The following is a 23,893-nucleotide window of genomic DNA, read 5'->3' on the forward strand; positions in this document are numbered from 1 at the left end:
TTTTCCACTCTATTAACTTATAAAAACGGCCATCGCACCAGACTGTAATAAAAATCGTAAATAAACATCCATGATTTCGGACAATAGCAGATAAAGTATGGCCGGCTTCCTGCTATTATCACAATTCGAATTAATTGTGTTTAACGAAGAAAAGCCAGTGATGACATCGCGCTGAATTAATATTCTTGAACGGATCTCGTGTACAGTTAGTCAGGAAGTCGCAATCAAGCAAGCATGTAGCCACGAGCGGCAATTATTTTCACAGATTTGCATAGCCCTCTTAATTTCTTTGTAGATATCAGATATTGTGGTCGGTCAAGAACCTAACGTCAGCGCTAAAGATTATCTTCTAAGATGGGCGAAACGCACCACACACAAGTATCCAGGAGTCCACGTCCAGGACTTCACCAAGTCCTGGAGGGACGGTCTGGCCTTCAGCGCCATCATCCACAGGAACCGGCCCGATTTGATCGACTGGAGAAGCGTCAAGACGCAGAGGGCCAGCGAGAGGATGGAAACGGCGTTCTACATCGCCGAACGGGAGTATGGGGTTACTAGACTCCTTGATCCTGAAGGTGCGTTAACTTTCTACTGATGGTTGCACCACTATTTATATTTTTCCAGACGTTGACACCCACGAACCCGACGAAAAGTCGCTCATTACGTACATTTCGTCCCTGCATGAAGTATTCCCGGAACCTCCCGCAATTCATCCTCTGTACGACTCCGGTGCCCAGCAACGCGTCTACGAGTACCGCGAATTGGCTTCGTCGCTTCACATCTGGATGAGGGAGAAGTACACTCTCATGACAGACCGATCCTTCCCTAACACCCTCATCGAAATGAAGAAAATTGCCACCGAATTATCCCGATTCCGTACCGATGAACTCCCCCCGAGGCAAAGAGACAAGAACTACCTGAGTCAACTTTTCCGCGATTTGGAAAAATATTTTAAGACAATTGGAGAAGTGGATGTTGAGCCCGAGCTACACATTGATAACATCGAAAGGAACTGGCAACGACTTATGGGTGCGTATCAGGAGCGCGATCGCCACGTCCAAGACGAAATCAAGCGCTTGGAAAAACTACAAAGATTAGCGGAAAAGGTCCATCGCGAGATCAAACAAACCGATTCCGGGTTGGATACCATCGAGAGAACCATTGGGAATGAGTCGAGGAGAATCGAGCGGATGCACCCTCTCGAAGCCAAGAAAATCGCCGATCAATTGGACCAAGACCTGGCCAATGCGGAGGCTAGCATCCAAGGGTTGACCACCGACGTGAATACTCTACGAAACGGGAGGTACCCACAAGCCGGCGAGTTGGACAAACGTGTGAAAAACTTGCACGAAAGATGGGTCCACTTGCGGCGATTGTTGCACAATAAGATTGTGGGACCTCTCTCGAATCTTAGTTTCCCCGTAGAAGAGAGAACAGTGACGAAACATATCAGAACGGTGCAAGAAACACGAAATGTTGACACGAATCCACATTTCAGGTCGCTCCAAGAATATATCGAGTGGTGCAAAAATAAACTCGTAAGTCAATTGCTTCGTTGGTTTTCAGGTTTTATAGTTGTGTCTTGTAGAAACAACTGAAGAAGGCCGACTACGGCAATGATCTTCAGTCCGTCCAAGCCGAACGCAACTTCCACCAACATGAACACAAGCAAATCGATCAGTTCCATTCCAAAGTCGAGTCCTGCGCTAAAGCTCGCCAGTACTTCACCGGCGAAGAACTAGCTCTCTACAACCAACATTTAGGCCAACTCCAGAAAGTCTACGCCGATTTGCTCTCATTTTCCACTAATCGAATGACGGATTTGGACACTTTGTACGACTTTATCCAATCAGCGACCACCGAACTCCAGTGGTTGAACGAGAAAGAGGAAGTTGAAGTTACCAGAGATTGGAGCGACGTCAAGATGAACGTTGCTTCCGTCGAGACCTACTATGAGGTAAGTACCACGACCCCATCCTTCCGATTAACTGTTCCTTTGTACTAAACGCAGCAAAATTACGGATCGGGATGTGAGGTAACTGTAACGTCCGGTGGTTTCTTGTATGTTTAATTTTTTTCTAGAATCTGATGAGCAAGCTGGAGAAACGCGAAGATCAGTTTAATTCGGTGCAAGAAAGGGGTGAGTTTTTGATCCAGCAGCAGAACCATCCGGCGTCCAAGGCAATCGAAGCGCATATCGCGGCAATGCAAGCACAGTGGGCGTGGATAATACAATTGAGCCACTGTTTGGAGACCCATCTGCAAAACACCCGCAACTACCAACAGTTTTTCAAAGACGTTCAAACGGCAGAAGAGTGGCTTAAAGAGAAAGACGATGTGATGAACAACGAGTTCAGTCAAGGCGATTTTAGTTTAGACACCGGCGAAAAACTCCTGCAAGGCATGCAGTTGTTGAAAGACGAGCTCAATTCGTTCGGAGATCAAGTCCAGACATTGATCGCGCGCTCCCAGGAGATCGTTCCTCTGAAACAAAGACGACAACCAGTCACGAGGCCTCTTACCGTCATTGCCATCTCGAATTACAAACAAAACAATGTAAGTCTCACTCTTTGCTCTAATTTTGTGTTTGTTCTAATTGTGTCTCTAGTTTGTAATCGAACAAAACAAGGAGTGCACTCTGACCGACAACTCTGGACGAATCAAATGGCGAGTCCACAACGAGAAAGGGATCGAAGCACAAGTCCCAGGAGTGTGTTTCGTGATCCCGCCACCTGACAAAGACGCGATCGACGCTGCGGAACGTCTCCGAAGACAATACGACCGGTCTATAGCCCTCTGGCAGAAGAAACAACTAAGGTTGAGGCAAAACATGATTTTTGCCACAATTAAAGTGGTCAAAGGTTGGGATTTGCCCCAATTTATTGCCATCGGTGCCGAACAACGTAACGCAATCCGACGAGCTTTGAACGAAGACGCTGATAAAATAATGGCAGAGGGTGATCCGTCTGACCCTCAGTTGAGGCGCTTGAAGCGCGAAATGGACGAAGTCAATCGTCTTTTCGACGAGTTTGAGAAACGAGCACGCGCTGAGGAAGAAAGCAAGAACCAGACAAGGATTTTCAACCAACAGATATCCAACCTGCAACAGGCGTTGGACGAAGCGGAGCGAATCATCAACAAGCGGGTGATTGCCCACCTTCCCCGTGATATCGACACCCTGCAACATCTAGTCTTGGAACATAAGGAGTTTGAGTCGAGGTTACAAAACCTTGAGCCGGAGATTGAGCAAGTCAAAGACACGTTCAGAAGTATCACTTTGAAGACGCCCCAACACAAGAAAGACCTGGAGAAGGTTCTCGATAAGTGGAAGTACATTTGGAACACTAGCAATTTGTACATCGAGCGTCTCAAATGCATTGAGATCGTTTTGAACGGAATGGAAGACGCAACTTTGGTCATTTCCGAGTTTGAGAGCAAACTGGCCCTTTTCCACGAATTGCCGAGCAGTGAGAAGGGTCTTGAAGGTGTCCACGAGGACTTGCTCAAGCTGCAATCGGCCATAGGCCAGCAACAAATCGCCATGGATCAACTCAACGACGATTTCGATAACACTCGCCGTCTTACCGAAAAATCAAGACCCAACCAGCGTGGCCCTCACACCGATATCGAGCGTCTGGATAAAGAAATCCAGAAGTTGAACGCAAGGTGGAGCAATGTTTGCTCACAATTGGCCGATAGGTTGCGCGGTTGCGAACAAGCCTACAATCTATTGAAGAACTACAAGAAGCCTAAGGAGAATGAAGATGCCTGGTTGGATGAACACTACGGAAAGTTGGAGAACTTGCAACCGATCAAAGACCGAGCCAAGGAACATTTAGAGGCGACTAGAGTAGGTTTCTGGTTGTTAAGTTTTGTGTGATTATCTTTTCGTTTCAGAATCTTCTAAACAGTGTCTATGAGCGGGCCCCGGTCATCGAACAAGTGAACGTCAACGGCGGCAGGTTTATCCGAGAGGGAAAGGTAAAATGTTTGTCCATATCATATTTCATGACGGACATGTTAGGTTTAGTTAGGATAGGTGTGAATGGTGTGTGAGTGTGTTTGTTTCTTCGCTTTAATTGTTGTTTGCAGTAGAGATGTTGGAAGAGGGGACTTGTGGATCTTCAGTCCAGTGTTCGATTTAACAACGATTTTGTCCAGTTTCGTCTAACTCTTACTAAATTTTAATATTATTAAATGTTTCTTTTCCGACTGATGACTGACTGGTTTGGTGGTAGGTAGGTTTTGGACTCGATCTTCATTCTCTGTACATATCTTCAAGTTTTTTCTCGTCTTTATCTCGCTTTTGTGTCATCATTTCTTTTATGGTTCGCACACGAAATGGCGTGCGAGTCAAAATGGTCTTTTTCCCTGTTTCAAAGTTTATAAATGTTACGATTGAAGTACACAACAATTCGACACTTTTATCGACATAATCACTGAGTTTTCGTCACAATTTTCTCGCAGCACGTAGTTTTGATTTTTTTCTCTGGTGATTATGTCTTGACACATTTCAATCACACGATTCACATTAGTCACAGCTTCATGTAATGTCAACTAAAGCACTGACTGGACTAACAACTGACCCCTAACCTCTAACCCTAACACCAGATCTGGAGCAAGGGACTGCAGAGGTTCAGGGAGGCGCTGCTGGAGACACAGCCGTCGCTGGATGTCGTCTTCAGGGCAGCGAAGGAGAGTGGACCGACTGGAGCCGACATCATCGCCAAGGAGTTGGACGAGTTCAACGCGAGATATCAATATTTGATCGATGAGTTGTATCGCAGATTGCAGGAGATCGCCGCGAGGTGTCCGGGGGATATCGTTACGCTGGTAAGTGGGAAAAATTCAAAATAATGGAAATATTGGAAAAATTGAACGCTAAATAAAAAAGGAAAAAAGAACCTGTTAATTATATAAGAACAAGAAAAAAAGTGAAAATGAAATCTAAAAATAAAGATTTTTATGGATAAATGGCATAGTAAAGTTTGCCAATCTAACATATAACTTTCAATATACTGTGCAATAGATACTACAAATATTTAGTTTTCGAAGCATTTATGTCTGAGTTGGCCACAAAAATTATTAAACATCGTTTTATGACTTTTAAGATTTATAGCATTGCATACACATAATGGTGGAACAAACGAATAACACCAGTTGACTCATTTGTTTTTTCAAAAGCAATTTTATCAAAGTAATAACTGTAAATGCTGGTTAAAGCCAGCAGAAAGCGGCTGCCAATACACCAAAAATAAATTCTCCTAAAACTGCCGTAATTGTTGCCAACTAAAGCTTTTAATTAAGAATCCATTAGTTTTAAGTTATTTTTTGGGATGACGCAAATCCACGTGATCTACTGTTAATTTAACGGTCGGACAACCGTAGAGAATATGTAAATTCCCCAATTTTTATGTAAAAAAAAGTAAGCAGCCTTGAAATACCGCTCTAAAATTTTTATCTTTAGTACTTGAATCTAACTTGGGCGTGAAATTGATTTTTTTGTTGTGACATCTCCCACTTGCCTTGACATTTTTTCGAAAAGTTTACAAACAAAATCTTTATTTGTTTTTAGAATTTTGGCATAATAAGTGCGAATTATACAATGGAATTCGTCACTGGTGCCAACCTTAAATATTAATTTCTTTCGAACCTTGACCGACAATTTTTTATTAGTAGCCCACAAGTGACACAAGTTGTAAAAATAAATGATGATGATGTCATCAACTGTCGCTTTCAACCGAAATTGCGACGTTGCCGGAATTATAAAATTTCAAAAATACGCATGCAATTTGCATCATGACATAAATTTATTTTTATATTGTTGATTGTGTGATAAAATGTTGTTTGACCCACGCAAATCTCTTAATATGGCACATGGGAGGAACATAGGAGTCGCTCAAGGTTTACCTGTGCGACCTACACGGTTTTTCGCGGAAAATGCAAGTGACGTCATATTTTTGTCAAATCGTGGCGCTTAAATATTTGACTTGGGGGGTGATAATCACTTTGATTTTTCGATTTTTGTTTGTTGTAAGGAAATAAATGCATCAGGTCTAAAAATAAAGTGATTTAAATTAAAACGATCGGTGGTATTCGGTCCTTTCCGTGGATGTAATCATTTTTCGCGTTTCCTCGGTTAGTACATCGCGGTTCGCGCCGGTGTTTGTACTGCTGAAACTATCAAGTTAATTTAAACAATTTTTGTTATGTATTTTCCTAGTATTTTATTTTTTATTTAGGCCGTATAGATTAGTTTGTATTTTCTGAAATTTTGTTACACGTTTTCGAAAATTTTCGACTTAAATAACTTAAACGTTTACATACAATAATCATTATAATAGTGTTGCTATAAGAATTATTATTGTTACACTTGTGATTTGTTTGTAAAAAAAATGGGAGACGATTACGACTTTTCTTACGAATTGTCCACCGTACCATGGGATATCTCGGTAGGTAACGTGCTTTTTAATTTGATTCTTGCTTAGTTTTTCCGATAGAATTTAACTTTTCCCTTTAGGAATAAAATCAATACCTCTGTGTCGTAATAATGTGAATGTGCCACGTTTTCACTTGGAACACCTCCAGAAATTTTAAAAAATCTACACACCTCTTGAATGAAATTAAAAATAAATATGAAAACATTTTGTGTTTACCCAACTTTTATCTAATCGCAACGTACCGGTATTAAAACGATAAAATGTTAAGCATTTTAAGGAAAATTGTTGCAATTTTGCAACCGTTCCACTTTCCTTAAAAATCATTTGAATGTTTGATGTGTGTGAGATCTGAAATTTATTAACACACGTGTTAAGTAATTACACCAAAGGCGAGGAATTCTCATAACCTAGGATAACAGCCGGAGTATTGATTCACCGGCGTGGCGACGTCTCGCCTGAAAAACCGATTGGTTATCTGAAAAGACGGTTTTCAGTCAAAGGAAGTTGTAGAAAAGCCGGACAACATATTGTCATCTTATCTCCATTGAATATTTATTTTTTCTAAAGCGTATTTGACCCCAAAAGTGACGCAAAAGCACCACAGGCCATTTACACGTATTCACCAGTCATTGATTAACTCTATTTTATGACATCATTTTTGATTGTTAAATTACACATTGAAGAAACTCGGGGCAATAAATATTTGGCATGTGGTAATTACCAATTTAAGCAATTTTTTATTAAGCTTTCGTACTTCCAAATATCAAAGGTGGCAGTACTGTTTAGATATAGCGTGGTAAAGGGTGGCAGCACTGTTTATGCAAGACTGTCAATTGAAATTTGATTGATGGCACTTGTATGATGTTATTTCCGTTGTAACACCTATTTTCAGTAAATTACTTCACTGTTTTTATAATTTTGTTATGAAAGTGAACATGACATCATCCTAATCAGTAAATATCTAAATTTTAATTTATTCATATTTACATTATTTAAAGCACTTTTAAGGAATGACTCATTTATTAACAGTTAAAAATTGAGATTAGATTATATTAATTATGATTTGATAGGTTTCACAAGAAATAGTGTTTTATTTTCAAAGTAATATTGCATAATTGGATAACCATAAACCAATGAAATTAAATCTATCGTGGTTGCACATATACCAGATGACGTAAAAATAACAGGTTTTTCAATGTTATAAATCTCTAATTAAATTCAGTGAGTTTGCACCAAGTAATTTACTTCCATTGTTTTATAATCGTGAAGTTGTTTAAATTTCGATCTGTAAATAAGAAGAAATCACGGGGACCTGCCCAAGAATTGTGATTGCCAATTACAAAACAGGAATAGGAGGAGTTTATATGTGCAAATACAAATGACAAGGCAACTTCACTAATAACTGGTACCTACCTTGCTCTGGCCCCGCCCGACATAACTGCGATTTATTTGCAGTCGAATTGTCCTAGATTTTTTAAACGTTCATTCTATCACGAAGCGGGAAAACATTTTATTGTGTTTAGGAGCAGTCATGTAGAATGTAGATAATAACAATTTTTACATTTCAAATATGAATTTGTTATTGTGTTCAATACCACCCACTTGAAAAATTGTATTATCTTACGATAAACACCTTCATTGATTTCAAATCAATATTTTTGCGAAATATTTCATTTTGATACGTATAATTATTACACTTGTTATTTATGTTTACTTTTCCTCAATAAACACTTTTATGTCTCAAAATACATTTCTTTCACAACCGGTGTCTAAAAATACTTCGGGTTGAGCGACTGCTACACAATTCCATTACAAATCTTGAACCAATCAATTCTTCTCAAAGAGCCACTTAGCTAAATCCGTTAAGCACACTAATACTTAAAATAATTTTCATTCTTTTCAGCGATTAGTCGAGCAAATGCAGCCTCGTCCCTTCCGAACTTTCCGGTCGGAATTTCACATGAGCAGTGCCAGCGAGCAAACTGCAACCTACACAACCACCACCCACTTATCCACACAGTAAGACTCTTACGTTCGGTGGTTTTGCCGCTTCTTACCATTTTTTTTATAGATACATCCACCAAAAACCAATTCTTACCGAAAACGGTACCACCGTTTCAATAACCACAGACTCCCTAAATCAGTCTCTGGACGAAAGAGATAAAATATCAAACGGGCGTCCTCCCGATAAATACACCACAAAGACTCAAATAATCCACGAGTCCCAAAACTGGGGTAAAAGCATGCATTTTACCGAGATCAAGTCGCTTAAACGCGTGCATAAAGTGCACGAAGGGATCGGTACTGAGAGCATTACCGATACTCCTGGGATTGTTAATCCCTACAACGGGGAATTGATCACAGTTCGGGAAGCAATTGCGGCGCGGATCCTCGACGGAAGGACCGGCAAAATCGTGATTTCGCCCGACGGCACCCAAGTCAGTATTGAAGAAGCCCGGAAGCGGCAATTGATTGACCCGAAAATAGCCGAGGGTTTGATAAGTCCATGTGGGATTATCGAAGATGGGCGGGAATTGACACTGCTGGAAGCCATACAGAGAAAAATCTATGAAGCGGAACACGGATTTGTCGATCCGAGCGAGAAACGGATAAAGGTAACGCATTCGTCGACGATTAACCAAGCGATCGATGATGGGAAAGTTGATGTCAATACTGGGACGTTCAGACTCGAGTCGGGAGAGACGATAGATATCAAAGAGGCGTACAAAAGAGGCTACCTCTTGCAGCACACGGAAGTTAAGTTACAGACGGGAGCGATGGCGTTGTCTGATGCCATAACACAGGGATTGATCGATGACAGGACTGGCTGGATCGTCGATCGCAACTCCGGAAGTAAATACCAGATCGATGCCGCGGTTAAAACCAACGTGATCGATGGTGATATCCGCGAAATTGTCGATCCGCGAAGTGACGATAAGTTAACAGTGATTCAAGCGATCGAGCAAGGGTTAATTAACCCCAAAATCGGTAAATATGTGTATTTCCACGAGAAATTCTCGTACCTTGAAGCGAAAAGACGCCAGTTGATCGTCAAACCTAAAACGCTGAAAGAGGTCGTCGATGATGGTTTGATGGACGATTCAGGTAAGATCCTTTCCCCCACTCACCAAACGCGACTTACGATCCTAGAAGCGGTAGCACGTGGTGTCCTAGACGTGGACACAATCAAATCAATCCTAGATTTCCAAAAGAACGAACTTGTGACACTCGGAGATGCGCTTAAAGACGGGATCATAACCCCCGATGGGAAATTCCAAAATTCAGTCACTGGCGAGATCATGACTATCCAAGAGGCGGTCAGCCGCGGTTACATTATTTCAGTCGTAAAAAAATCTATTTTCGATGTTGACGCTTTCCAACCGCCTGACAAATCCGACCACATTAGCTACAACGCGGCAAACGCCAAGGGTTACATCAGTAAAAAATCAAACGGTAGTCTTTTAGTCAATTCTAAGTCTGGAAAACTTATTCCCTTCTCCGAGGGCGTCGAAACGGGTGAAGTTAAACCAGAAGTTTACGAAATGTTAACGCGCAAAATCGGTATTTTCGAAAATCAGAAAGAACTAACAGTACTTGAGGCTGTTTTCCGCGGCTACATTGACCCAAAAACCGGCAATTTAATCGATATTACCCGAAACGAAATCGTTTATTTAAACGAAGCCATAGCTCAACACTTGATAACGCCTGAAGGAGCCGCCATGTTGAATAGTCTCCTCAATTTGAACGTTTCGACGCAAGTGACGCGGACACTTGTCCAGAGGTACGTCACGGTCACGCAAAAAGACCTTAAATCGACGCAGTTAACCTACAGTCAAGCTTTGAGACAAGGTTTGATCGATAACGAAAGTCAGACGTTTAGAGATCCGGAGACGAATCAAGTGATTCCGATCGTTCAAGCGATCAGTGACGGCAAACTAGCACCGGATTCGGAAAGCTCCAGTCAGGTTGTTAGTACCGGAGCTGTCCCCCGAAAATCGACAGTTGTTACAATTACAAGCCGGAAGGAAATTCCGGTTACGAAATTCGATGTTCAGACTGCCACCACTGATCTCTTGACCAGTGAACGCAATCTCGGGGAAAAACAAGTGTACGAGTTACCGACTGAAGGGTGGGCACTGCAAGACGCTATTAACCAAAAATTGTTTGATCCGGTTACTGGACTTTTTATTATTCCGGGAACTGATCGCTTGACCAGTTTGAAAGAATGTATCACTCTTAAAATTATCAATCCGAATTCGGCTGTGGTTATAGACCCGTCCAATCAACGCAAAGTTAGCCTAGTCAAAAGTTTGAGTAAAAAGATCTTAGACGACACCGGACATTACAATTCAGGTAGCGACAAAATCACTATGAAAGAGGCAATAAGCAAGGAATTGATTTTGTTTGAAAGCGAAATGGAAGTCGAGACAAACAGTCAGAGACTTTTACAAATTACTAAACTCGATGGCAAGCCTGACAAAATCGAGGTTTCGAACGTTTTGGATAATTATCCTCCAACCTACACCGAGGTCAAAACCTCAGAAACGAAAGACGCTCAACCGGTCGAGGTGGCACCTGGGGTTATTTATGACCCGGCAAATGCCCTTGTTGTGTGTCCCCAGACCAAACAAGCCTCACCTCTCCTAACCGCAATCCAGGAAAAAACCATTCCGGCTACCTCTATCACAGTCAAAGACCCACACACTGGTAAAGATCTGCCTATTGAAGAGGCTATTAGGCGCAATATTGTTGATAAAAACACCGGTGAATACACAAATAAGTCGGGTCATAAGATAAGTCTAGGTGACGCTGCTAAATACGGTATCATTGCAGTGGTGGGTGCTCCGCTCGCTGCCACCTACTCTATAGCCAAAGCGGTTAAAACGTTTGTTGTTGATCCCAAATCGGGCGAGAAGGTACCGGTTGATGAAGCTCTGCAACGGGGAGTCATCGACCAGCACCAGTATAGCAAACTACAATCACAGGCTTTGGTCGATAGTGAGAAAAGCGGGGCATTTGATGATGAAGGACCTTCCGAGGCTGAAAAAACCCGAGCTAGAATTACAGTAGAGCCGACTTACAAAGTAACGATCGGGCGAGTGCAATCGTTGAGTCCAGACCGCGACGCCAAGAAAGTCGTTCTTCAAAAATTACGCAGAAAGGTTGTCAAACCCAGAGACGCGGCCGAGAAAGGCATGATTGATAAAGACACTGCGCAGTTATTGGACAAGAAAGACACGTTCACGTCGCCTAGTGGTGATAGTCTTACGTTACAAGAAGCCTTAGACTCGAAAAAAGTCGACGGGGATAAAGGCAAAATCATCGATCCTCAACGAGGAGACGAATTAACCATCAACGAAGCTATAGCTCGCGGTATTTTAGACCCCGATGGTACTAACCAGTTGTTGGTACCGTTAAATCGTAGCTTATCCATTCCGGAGTTATTCCACCAAGGCCTTATAGACCCCGACAGCCAGAAGGTTGTCCATCCAGAAACTGGTGCTCATTTAAGTATTAGGGAAGCAATAGTCTGTGATATCGTAGATCCGTTAAGTACTCTAACCGAGAAAACCGGTGCTAAAGTCACTTTAGAGCAAGCTATAGACAGTGGTGTCGTCAACGACGCGAAATCAACGGTTAGGACGCGTAAAGGTAGTGTAGATTTACAAAAGGCTGTTAACGATAAAGTATTTGATGATAGTGTGCCTTCTGGTCCGGAAAAGTTACCGATGGCCGGCATGACGTTCCCTGTAGCTTTAAAACGCGGTTTAGTTGATCCAAATAAGAAAGAGATTACGCATCCAATTACGAAAGAGCGTATTCCGATTAAAGACGCCATTGATGATGAGTTTATAATGTCGGTGCCTTTTCCTACTAGTCCCGAAGCCATCAAAGTCGAGGATGCGTTAGAATGTAAGTTGATTGATCCAAAGACCGGTACTTTCAAAGACCCGAAAAGCGGTGAGATGCTTCCGGTCGCGGAAGCGGTTGAAAAAGGGCTTCTAGTCATTAAGGATTACCCTATCGGTATTAGTTCACAACCGGTAACCACTGTTACTGAAACAGTCAATACAATTCATACAGTTACAACGCGAACGATTGAACTGTTATCGGGTTACGCCCTTGTGAGTGCAACTGAAGTATTAAATACACAGACTGGCGAAATAATTCCATTTGAGGAAGCGCGTAAGCGAGGCATAATAACAAATGATGAGGAAACGAAAAACACTACGACCGTAAAAGACGTAATGTCGTTTTCGGATGCATTAAATCGAGGCTTGGTGGATATGAATGCTGGTACTTTCACTGATCCTAAATCCGGAGAGAAAATTTTGATTAAAGAGGCTCTCCAGGAGGGTAAACTTCTAGCCACGTCTACTGAAGATACTTCGTCTGTCCAAACAACCGAAATGAACATCGCACAAGCGTTCGACACAATTTACGACGAGAAAACGGCTAAATTCCACGATCCGTCTAATCCTCAAAAGAGTCTCACTTTTGAAGAGGCTATTAAAAAAGAAATCATTGACCCAAATTCGGTCGTGTATGATGTTACGTCGCAAAAACCTATAACTGTAGAACAAGCGGTTGAGAAAGGGTTGATCGATTCCAAAACAGGTAAAGTGCACGACCAGAAATCTGGCAAAAGTATTGATTTTAAGGAAGCAACCAAAAAAGGGTTGATTGCGGTGTTGGGTGGCTTGGCTATGCCAGTCGTGGCTCCAGTTTTGGCTGGGGCTGCGGCGGTGAAAGCCGTTAAGAAATATGCCGATGAGAAGAAGGCTAAACAAGAGCCTGTGGGACAAAAAGTTGAAACAACTAAAGAGGAACCTCCGAGACAAAAAGTTGAAATTACAAGAGAAGATCCTCCGAGGCAGAAAGTTGAAATTACCATAATTAAAAAGGTCGATGAGGAGGAAGTCAAAACGAAAAAGTCGGTCGTTGAGGATCAAGTCGAGGAAATTGAGGAGATCGCTTTGAGGTTGCCTTTGAGTGAGGCTATCGAGGAAGGAAGAATTGTGCCTGACAAGTGCCGAGTTGTACATAACGATAAACAGTTGCCTTATAGCGTAGCGGAGGGTTTAAAGTTGAATAAGTTGTATCCTGGTGATATTGTACAGATTGTTAATAAACATTCAGTGATTTTTATCGAATCTAGTGTTTCTATTCTTGTTATTTCTAAAGATGTGACACCTCAAAAGTTAGTGGAATTGGGGTACTACGATCTGAAATCGCGACGGTTTATTGACCCACGTACCGGCGAATTTATCACGTTTGAAACATTCCTGTATGAGTTAGAACTTTTTAATCCTGACGCTATCTTAGTCAAAGATTTGACAAGCAAGCCTCCAGTTTATGTTACTTTAGAGGAAGCCTTGAATCGACCTTTAATTGACAAAAACACCGGTTATATGGTAGACCCTAAAACCGGTAAAAGAGTACCATTCTTCGAAGCAGTAAAACTGAGGTGGATTATAGACATTAAAGACAAACCAAAACAGAAATATCAACCTCTGACACTTGAGGAAATCGTCGAAACCGACAAATTTGACCCAGTCAAGGTCGAAGTGAAGTCAAATGATGAAATTATCCCGCTTAGCAAAGCCCTAACATCGAATATCATCGATCCTAAATCTGTAACAATTCGTGATGAGAAAAACATGCAACTCGTGCCATACTACGAAGCTGTCGATCGTAGCATCGTCGATCCTCAGCGAGCTCTAGTCCTTAACACTGCCACTCAAAAAACTATGACTTACTCTGAGGCGTTTCTACACGGTTTTGTCCGTGCTTTGCCGCGACCGATAACTTTGGAAGCTATCATTTACAAAGGTTTATATGACCCTCAAACTGCTACGATCACCGATCCGATCACTAAACAATCACTAATAATCGCAGAAGCCGTCGATCGGCAAATCATTGATGATAAATTAAGCGAAGTTAAAGACACGAAACGTGGTACGTTTGTACCGCTCGATGAAGCACTTAAAACGAATCTTGTGCAAGATGGCCGTCTTAAAGACACCAAAACTGGCCAGTTAGTACCGTTGAGTGTCGCACTAGACCAACACTTAATTCGTAGCAAACCCATAGTATTCAATTTGCTTCAAGCACTTTTGTCGAATTATTACTTGTCGCGATCAGGCACCATTTTGAATCCAATCACAGGTGAGGAAATAACGCTACAGAAAGCGATAGAGTATAAGTTAGTGGATCCAGTGACCACGCGAATTAAAGATAACAAACGCGGAAGGATCGTTGAGTTGAGAGAAGCAATTCAGACGAATTTAGTCGATCCTGAGAAAGGCATTCTTACCGAACCTGCCCTACCTCTCGACCAAGCATACCTCAAAGGTTATATCCTCAGTACCGTCTTACCTTGGTCATTACAAGAAACTTTGGCTCAGAAAGTTTACGATCCAAAAACCGGTCAATTTACCGTAAATAACGCTAATGTAACTCTCGTCCAAGCAATTGAAGGTGGGATTGTTAACCCCAATGTCCTTACAGTAAAAGATCCCCGTTCTGGCGACATTATCACGCTTAATGATGCCATAAGTTTGCGAATTATAGACCCGGTCAAAGGCCAAGCTTATGATCCTTTAACCAGTACTGAAATGAACTTATACGATGCGCAAGATCGAGGTTTGATCGTACCGTACAAGAGTCAGATAACGTTACCGGAAGCCGTTTTCAAAGGTTTTTATGATCCGACCACTGGCAAGTTTATTAATCCGAAGAGTAAAGAGCGGTTAAGAGCGGAAAGCGCCATCAATCGAGGTTACGTCGATACTTCCTCGACCCTTGTAACAATTGATGAGGAACTTGTAACTTTCGAACAGGCCGTGGTTGAGGGTTACATTGATACTATTGAGGGAGTGGTCATCAGCTCTCGACACGAACCAGTGGACTTTAACGAGGCTTTCGAACGCGGATTGCTTGTTGAAGTCGGTCCTCCAATTCCTCTAAGTGAAGCCATAGCCAAAGGTTTATACGACGAAGAATCCCAACTCTTCCTCGACCCTCAAACCGGCAATTACGTAACTCTCATTGAAGCCATCGAAATTAATTTAATTGATGCGGACTCCGTCAGTGTTAAAGATACACGTGTGGGCGTTTGGCGCAAAATTCCTTTAATTGATGCTATACATAACGGTTACGTTGACGGCAACACTGGTAACGTTAAAGACTTTTCTCAAGGCGAAAGCTGCGAAGTTCCATTACAGAAAGCATTCCATTTAGGTATTTTGGTTGATAATAAAGCCGCGGTTTCATTACAAAGAGCTATACATCAAGGGTTGTATCACGAAGCTACAGGTAAAATCATTGACCCGCATACTGACCGAAAGATAACCTTACACGAAGCTATTCGAAAGTTTATAATCAATCCTTTACTGCCCGTATATTTTGATAAGAAACGCGGTAAATTAGTTAACCTGACTGACACCTGCCGGTTGGGCATCGTAGATAAACGCAACGGCACATTTAAAGACCCACATACCGAGGAAACAATGAAATTAACTGAAGCGCTAGACAAAGGCTTGATTGTTGATATAGAGACGGCTAATTTCGGGTTGTATGAAGCCATAGATATGGGTTTGTACGACCCAGACGATGGTATGTTTATCCATCCTTCGACTTGTCGTAAATTTACTCTCAAAGACGCGTGCAATAACGAATTAATCAATCCGGAAATGTCTTTAGTTAAAAATAGTAAGCAAAACAAATACATTTTCCTGCCTGAAGCAATCGAAAAACAATTAGTCGATCCAGAATTAGGTAAATTCATTTTACCAAACGGCAATTCCATCACTTTGCTCGAAGCCAAGCGAAAAGGTTTGATTGTAACAGTTAGGCGTAACTTAACGTTAGAGGAAGCCATTCGGAATGGTTTGTATCGTCCAGATTCTGGCAAATTTGCGGATCCGTTAAATGGTGAGTTTTACGACCTGACGCAGGCTCTAGCCAATAATTTTATCGATCCTACGACTACGGCTTTCAAAGATCCGTTTAATGGTACTATAAAGTCTTTACCATTGGCCATCCAAGATGGTAAAATTGATACTGATAAAGGTCGCGTTCTTGATACTAAATCGAAACAGACGTACAATTTCGACGTGGCGTTGGATAAAGGTCTTTTGGTAACTCTTGATAAACCATTAGTCGAAGAAGTGATGCAAAAGTCAGTCACAGATTCGTCTAAAGCGTCGAAGACTGCCCGCGAGTGTACCCTTGAAGCTGCTATCAAATTCGAACTAATCGATCCGAATCGAGCCGTAGTTAAAGATTTACAAACCGGGCGTTTTAAAACCGTTCAAGACGCAATCGATGCTAAAATCTTGGATATCAACAAATCTGTTACTTTTGAACCTCAAAAAGACAAAGTAAAGTCGCGTATTGTCACTTATGACCAAACCACTCCTATTTACCTTGACGAACCTTTGACCTTCCTCCAAGCGATCGAATCGAACCATCTCGACGTGACCACCGGCAAATTTACCGATCCTCAGACCAAAGAAGTCCTGTCACTGAAAGACTCCCTCAGTTTGGGTTTCATAGACCCAGACACGGCTTTAATTAAAGACGGCAATAAGAAAAAGCTGATTAAGCTTCCCGAAGGCTTCAGGAAGGGCCTGATCGATGCCGATAAAGGCAACGTCCTTGATAGTTCAACCTCGAAGCTGTACCCTCTCCCGACTGCAATTGATACCGGACTATTGATAACGCCATCACGTGGTTTTACTTTGATTGAAGCTTTGATTTACGGTTTGTACAATCCGACAACTGGAGGATTCACTTGTCCCTTCACAATCACGTCAATTATCGACCGCAAACGATTGACTCTCACTGAAGCAATCGATGATAATCTCATTGACCCGTCTAGTACTGTGGTGAAAGACCCAGAAAGTGGTGGCGTTGTGCCGCTTCTGCACGCTATTGACTCTAAGATCGTGAATGCTGTTGACGGTAGGATACGAGACGACGATAAAGAAATCGATTTTATTAAAGGGCACGAAAAGGGTTTGATATTGCCTGCAGAACAAAGGGTGAGTCTGACCGGCTCTAACCGGAATCCGTGTCGCTTTGCACGGATTTTGCTTATGGTGATGTTGCTTGAAGTAGCTTGAAAATCATGCTTAAATTGTTCCCTGTCATGTAATTGTCGCATCATCAATTCGAACAGAACTAAATAAGATTTTTTGCAGCTTGTGTGGTGGTACACCATTCGTGCATTACAAGGCGTTTAAGACGAGCCTCTAGTGCATATTTGATAACAGTCCAGACCATTTAACCCATCATTCTTTAGAATACTCTCGCGTAGTCTAAAGAATAACGACGACTACAACTTTCACCATCATCGACACATTTTATTAAAACCATAAACCAGGCGAAGCCAAGCTTAGCCTTACTACCATCTAACCCAATTGTGGGTTCTCCCAGCCCAAAAACACGTTATTACTGTTATTTTGTTTAAATTGATTTGATTTCAGGTTTGATTTTTGATTTCTTATAGGTAACATTATTTTTTTCTGAATTTACACTAACCCGTCATTTGTGTGTGCGCTTGTATGCATGTGTTAGGTTTAGGGACTTTAGCTTGCAGAATGCTCAATTCATGCGAATTGTGACCGTCTATCCGATTATATTAGGCTGAATTCCAAACCTTCGCTTTCTAATACAAAATAATTACAGCAAGCGGTCGAAGAAAAGTACAAACTATGCGACGAAACTTTATCAAAGCTTCTGCAATGGATCGGAGACGTTGAAGATAAAATCGCATCCCAAGACGTTATTCACGAAGTTGAGGAGGATTTGCGTAACAAAATCAATACGATGAAGCAAATCAGGGATGATTTAGACCAGCATTCGAGTCAGGTCGCACATTGCGGCGACCAAGTAAGGCAGTTAGTGCTAACAGCAGGCGATGTCCTGTCAAAGAGTGAGGTCTCGACTCTTGAAAAGAACGGTCGCAATCTGAAAACACGGTACGATAAAGCCGTCGACCGTAGTGAACGTCTCTTGAGGAAACTCCTCTCGGCCAAAGACGAACTTACGAAGCTCAAAGGAGAACTGAATACCTTCTCCGATTGGTTAGGTAAGGCTAGGAGGATCCTCGAGGATAAAGAACGTGCTTTAAGCGACTTGCAAAGACTCGATTCAAGTGCTGACAGTACTAAAGAGTTCGTCAGCGATGTCATCGCTCATCAGGGTGACCTCCGCTTCATTAATATGTCGGCGCAGAAATTCTTCGACGAAAGCAAGGTAAGTCTCGCTTTTCCTCAACCGCGTTGTTTATCACTTAACCGACTTAGGAGTATCTGGCTCTTCTGAACGACTTCCGTACTTCCCTCCCGTCACGTTTACACCACATTGAGCCAATTGCCGCTCAAGATTCCCCCGTTCGCACTGAAGTTTCCCTCGTGGGTCAACAATACCGCGACCTTTTGAACCGCGCTAATAACCTATCTGATCGGCTTTCGGGCGTCGGAGGACGCCAACGTGAGTATAGCGATGCCGTAGACAAAGCCAGACAATGGCTCCGCGAAGCCGAACCACGCGCTATCAAAATTTTGGACGAACCAATCGGTGGTGACCCCAAGGCCGTTGAGGAACAACTGCACCGGGCCAAGTCTCTTAACAACGAGTTTGTAGCCAACGGACGCCTAATTGATAACGCGAAACAGGTAAGTCGTGTAAGACTCGTAGGGTTTGTCTGATTGGGTGATTAAAGGCCACTGATGCGCTCCTCAACTCGCTCCAAGGCCAGATTTCACCGGCTGAGATGTCGCGGTTAGAGCAGCCGGTTATTGAACTCGACCAAAAATACAACCAGTTGAGTAACGCACTTGCTGACCGGTGCCAAGAGCTTGACACGGCCCTTGTCCAGTCGCAAGGCGTCCAAGACGCGCTTGATGGTATCATGAATTGGCTGAATACGGCCGAAAGTCAGTTTAAGACGATGCAAAAACCCGCGTCGTTGATCAAGGAACGTTTGGACGAACAATTACGCGAACACCGCGTCTTCCAATCTGACATAGACACCCATATCTCCTCAATTGACTCGGTTTACTTATCCGCAAGTGAACTAATCGCTTCGTCAAGCAACGCCCGAGTTGCCAAAAAGATCGAAACTAAGCTAAACGACGTCAAGGCCCGATTCGAGAAACTGTTCGAGAGGGCGCAAAAGCGAGGCGAGTTCCTCGAGGAGGTCAACAAAGGTTTGACTGCGTTTTTGGCAGGAGCCTCGCAATTCGAGCAATGGCATGCCAGTATTGTCGAAATAATTGAGTCCCGCGAGTTGGCCAAATTATCAATTGAGGAGTATGCAGTACGTATGCAGGAAATTGCAGCTAATAGGGACGACAAACGTCCACTTTTCGAAGAGGTTATTAAATGTGGTAAAGACTTGTTGAACAAACGGGACACCACTGACACCGCCAATGTCCGCGATCGCGTCAAGTCGATGGAGAATCAATGGCGCGAGCTTGGTAGTCTCTTAGACGAGAAGCAGAAGTTGTCGAAACAAAGAGCTGAACAACTGAATGCGTATGAAGCGCTGAGACAGCAAGTGTGTGATTGGTTGAGTCGGTTTGAGGCGCGCATAGCGCGACTCGAGGTCGTAGCTATTGACATTGAAATTTTGAAGAAGCAAAATGAAGAACTTAAACCGATCACAAAGGAATATAAAGACTACTCGTCCACTATTGATAAAGTCAACGATATTGGGACGGCTTATGATAATTTGGTCAGGGGTGACCGGCCTGAATCGCCTTCAAAACGCCGAAATCAGGTCTACAGTCCCACTAAACGCACCTACAGACCGACTCAAGACACCCGCTCACCTTCACCGAGCAAAGGCTTGAGCCCGTTATCACCAGGAGGCTCAAGCGGTTTCTCGTCTCGTAGGTCGAGTCAAGATGGTTTCCATCTTGAGGAGTTATCTCCGGTACAACAACAGTTATCGGAAATAAACCATCGGTACTCCCTTCTTGGGGTCAAAATCAATGACCGGCAATCAGAAATCGACTCGATCAGAGACGAAGTTAAGAAACACTTAGACAGTCTTAAGACGCTTAGCGCTTTCCTGGATAAAGTCCAACGACAGTTACCGAAAGACATAGTCCCGGCGACTAAAGATGAAGCCGATAAACTGAACCGACAAATTAAACAAGCCTTGGAGGAAATGTACGAGAAACAGTCACTCCTCGACTCGACCAAGAGCCAAGTCAAAGACCTACTCAGACGCAAACCTGGTGCCCTCGGTGCTGACAATCTCAACGATGAACTTGAAGATGTCGTGTCGCACTGGAAGAGTGTGAGCGACCATCTCAAAAACAGAATCAAGTTCATGGAGGATATGAAAGAGTTCCACGACACCCACGACTCGCTTTCCTCGTGGTTGTCGGCCAAAGACCGCATGTTGACCGTCTTGGGCCCTATTTCGAGCGATTCTCGAATGGTACAATCGCAAGTTCAACAAGTCCAAGTCTTGCGCGAGGAGTTCCGCACCCAGCAACCCCAACTCCAGCACTTGATCGATGTGGGCGACTCAGTTTTATCATATCTAGACCCACGGTCGCCCGACGGTCAAAAAGTCAACAACAAATTGGCAAATATCCAGCAACGGTGGGCCGACCTTTTGAGCAAGTTGGAGGAGAGGGCTGATTCGTTAGGAGCCGCGGCGGACACCAGTCGCGAGTTTGATGCGCAGTTGACACGTTTGAGGGACGCTTTGCAAGGAATTTCGGATAATTTGGATGAACTTCCTCTTGATAAAGATCCAGAAGAACAGTTAAGGAAAGTTGAGAATTTGGAAAGACAATTGGAGGGTCAAAGACCACTTTTGGCCGATTTGGAGGCCGCAGGTTCCCAACTGTGCGACGTTTTAAGCGACCCAGCATCAAGAGCTGACATTCAAGCTAAATTAGCATCAGTTGGAAGGCAATATAACGCCCTACAGAAAAAACTAGACCACAAGAAAGCGGAAATTGAAGGGTCGCTACGCGACGGACGCCAGTTTGAAGCCTCCTGTGCGAAGACACTTGGATGGCTGTCGGACGAGTTGGGATCCCTCTCTGAAAAATTGCTAATTTCGGCGATAAGAGATGTTTTGGAGCAACAACTGGCCCACCATGAGCCTATTTACAGAGATGTGCTTGCTAGGGAACACGAAGTTATTATGTTGTTGAACAAAGGCCGCGATATGTTGGCTAGAAACAACCGAAGCGATTCAAGGTCACTTCAGCGTGACTTGGATAAGATCCAGCAACAGTGGGAAAAGCTTCGCAAGGAAACCGTTGATCGTCAAACGAGACTCCAGACTTGCAAAGAACACTGTCGCAAGTATTACAAGGTTTTAGAAAGCTTCCTCCCATGGTTGAGACAAGCCGAGGATAAACTAGACACTTTGAGACCTTCGTCCTTCCAAAGGAAACACATCGAAAAACAATTGAAGGAATTGCAAGCCTTCCGAAACGAAGTATGGAAAAAGTCGGGCGAATACGAAAACACGCGAACACTTGGCGATACGTTTGTCTCAGCTTGTGATATCGACAAGGAAGTGGTTAAGAACGAATTGAATGACTTGAAGGAACGTTGGGATAAACTCAATAACGACTTGATCGAGCGCACGCAAGCTCTTGAAGATCAATCGCGCAAACTTGCTGATTTTAACGAAAACATCCGAGAGTTACAACATGGTGTGGAGCGTTGCGAAGACAAACTAGCTTCTCACGACGCCCTTGGAGGCGCTGCTCGTGATCCAAAACTGCTTGAACGGATCAAAGCCCTTCGTGAAGAGACCGCGAAGTTGCGAAAACCACTCCAAACAGTCAAACAGCAAGCCCAAGACTTGGCAAGTGAGGCGGCGCAGAACGGCATTGACGCCCACCACCTTGAAGACGAAGTTGACAGTCTTGGTGATCGTATCGACGAACTTACGAGCAAATTGGATGACCGATGCTCCGAATTACAATCGGCTGCAACTGCAGTAACGCAGTTCAACGAACAAGTTAAAGGCTTGTCTCATGATTTGACAGGGCTGGAAACTGAATTAGACGAGATGAAGCCTCCTGGTAGAGACTTGAAGACGGTACGCGGCCAAATCGATGATATCGGCCGCTTTTTGGTCAAGATTAATAAAGCTACGGATGATGTGAATGACGCTATTGCAGCCGGTGAACGGCTGGTGGATAGTGGTTTTGCCCCAGATACAGCACAGACTCGTCAACAAGTCGAAACTTTAAGGAAACAGTTGGGAAAACTCGACGACAGAGCTAGAAGTCGCGAACAAAGTCTTGAAGATATTCACAAGAAACTCGAACAGTTCTACATGTCACATGCCAATGTTTTGGATGATATTCATGACGCGTCTGAGCAGTTAAGGAAACTGAAAGCTGTGGGTTCGGAAGTTGACAGCATCAGAGCCCAACAGCAAGACTTCAAGAAGTTTAGGGCGAAGACCGTCGAACCGGTCGGCAAAGCCGTGGAGAATTGTAACCGAGTTGGTCAAGGTTTGATCCAATCAGCCGCTCCGGGTGTCAATACCGCCATTTTGGAGAAAGATCTGGAAAAGATGAACGAACAGTGGAACGATTTGAAGGAACGGCTGAATGACCGAGAACGACGCCTGGACGTGGCGTTACTACAATCCGGCAAATTCCAAGAAGCTTTGGATGGTTTAGCCAAATGGTTAACCGACACCGAGGAACTTGTCGCCAATCAAAAGCCACCGTCTGCGGACTATAAAGTCGTCAAAGCCCAATTGCAAGAACAGAAATTCCTTAAGAAGATGCTTCTCGACCGACAAAACTCCATGTCTTCTCTATTTTCGATGGGCAATGAGATCGCCAAGGAAGCCGAACCGGCGGAACGCAAAGCTATTGAGAAGCAACTTAAGAATTTGATGGGACGTTTTGATGCTTTAACCGAAGGTGCCCAACAACGCACTCTCGACCTGGAACAAGCGATGAAAGTTGCTAAAGAGTTCCAAGACAAACTGATCCCGTTACAAGATTGGCTCGATCGTAGCGAAAAGAAAGTTAAAGACATGGAAATCATTCCAACCGACGAAGAAAAGATCCAACAGAAGATTCGCGAACATGGAGCTTTACATAACGATATTCTTGGCAAGAAACCCGATTTTAGAGAACTGACGGATATCGCGTCCAATTTGATGAGTTTGGTTGGCGAAGACGAAGCTGCGACACTTGCTGACAAGTTACAAGAAGTTACCGACCGGTATGGCAACCTCGTCGACGCCAGTGAAAGAATTGGGCAACTACTAACAGACTCCAGGCAAGGTTTGAGACATTTGGTCTTGACTTACCAAGATTTGGCTGCGTGGATGGACAGCATGGAACATAGGTTGGGTCGCTTCAAGGTATTGGCCGTCCATACCGACAAGCTTCTGGAACAAATGGATGATCTAACTGTAAGTCTAAATTTATAAT

At 43.3% G+C, this 23,893-nt stretch overlaps 1 protein-coding gene across 44 annotated transcripts in view; it reads left to right on the forward strand.

The window, feature by feature from the left end:
• The window catches only part of shot (short stop), a 67,206-nt gene that overhangs the window by 32,078 nt on the left and 11,235 nt on the right, over positions 1 to 23,893 (forward strand). For 29 of the 44 annotated variants that reach the window (XR_001575148.2, XM_015981687.2, XM_015981690.2 and 26 more), the window contains 13 exons: positions 296 to 575; positions 625 to 1,538; positions 1,589 to 1,957; positions 2,012 to 2,035; positions 2,083 to 2,556; positions 2,609 to 3,850; positions 3,898 to 3,981; positions 4,612 to 4,833; positions 8,344 to 8,459; positions 8,512 to 17,488; positions 18,135 to 18,704; positions 18,755 to 19,126; positions 19,174 to 23,874. Coding sequence is in view for 43 of the 44 variants with exons in the window: in XM_015981687.2 (XP_015837173.1) it covers positions 296 to 575; positions 625 to 1,538; positions 1,589 to 1,957; positions 2,012 to 2,035; positions 2,083 to 2,556; positions 2,609 to 3,850; positions 3,898 to 3,981; positions 4,612 to 4,833; positions 8,344 to 8,459; positions 8,512 to 17,488; positions 18,135 to 18,704; positions 18,755 to 19,126; positions 19,174 to 23,874 (18,345 nt within the window). In the remaining variant the exon portion in view is untranslated. Of the gene's footprint in view, positions 1 to 295; positions 576 to 624; positions 1,539 to 1,588; positions 1,958 to 2,011; positions 2,036 to 2,082; positions 2,557 to 2,608; positions 3,851 to 3,897; positions 3,982 to 4,611; positions 4,834 to 6,156; positions 6,453 to 8,343; positions 8,460 to 8,511; positions 17,489 to 18,134; positions 18,705 to 18,754; positions 19,127 to 19,173; positions 23,875 to 23,893 lie in introns of those variants that run through there. The other 15 variants (XM_015981695.2, XM_008201518.3, XM_015981700.2 and 12 more) reach the window with 4 other exon arrangements.

This window comes from Tribolium castaneum, chromosome 3 (genome assembly GCF_031307605.1).
Source record: "Tribolium castaneum strain GA2 chromosome 3, icTriCast1.1, whole genome shotgun sequence".
Lineage (NCBI taxonomy): Eukaryota > Metazoa > Arthropoda > Insecta > Coleoptera > Tenebrionidae > Tribolium > Tribolium castaneum.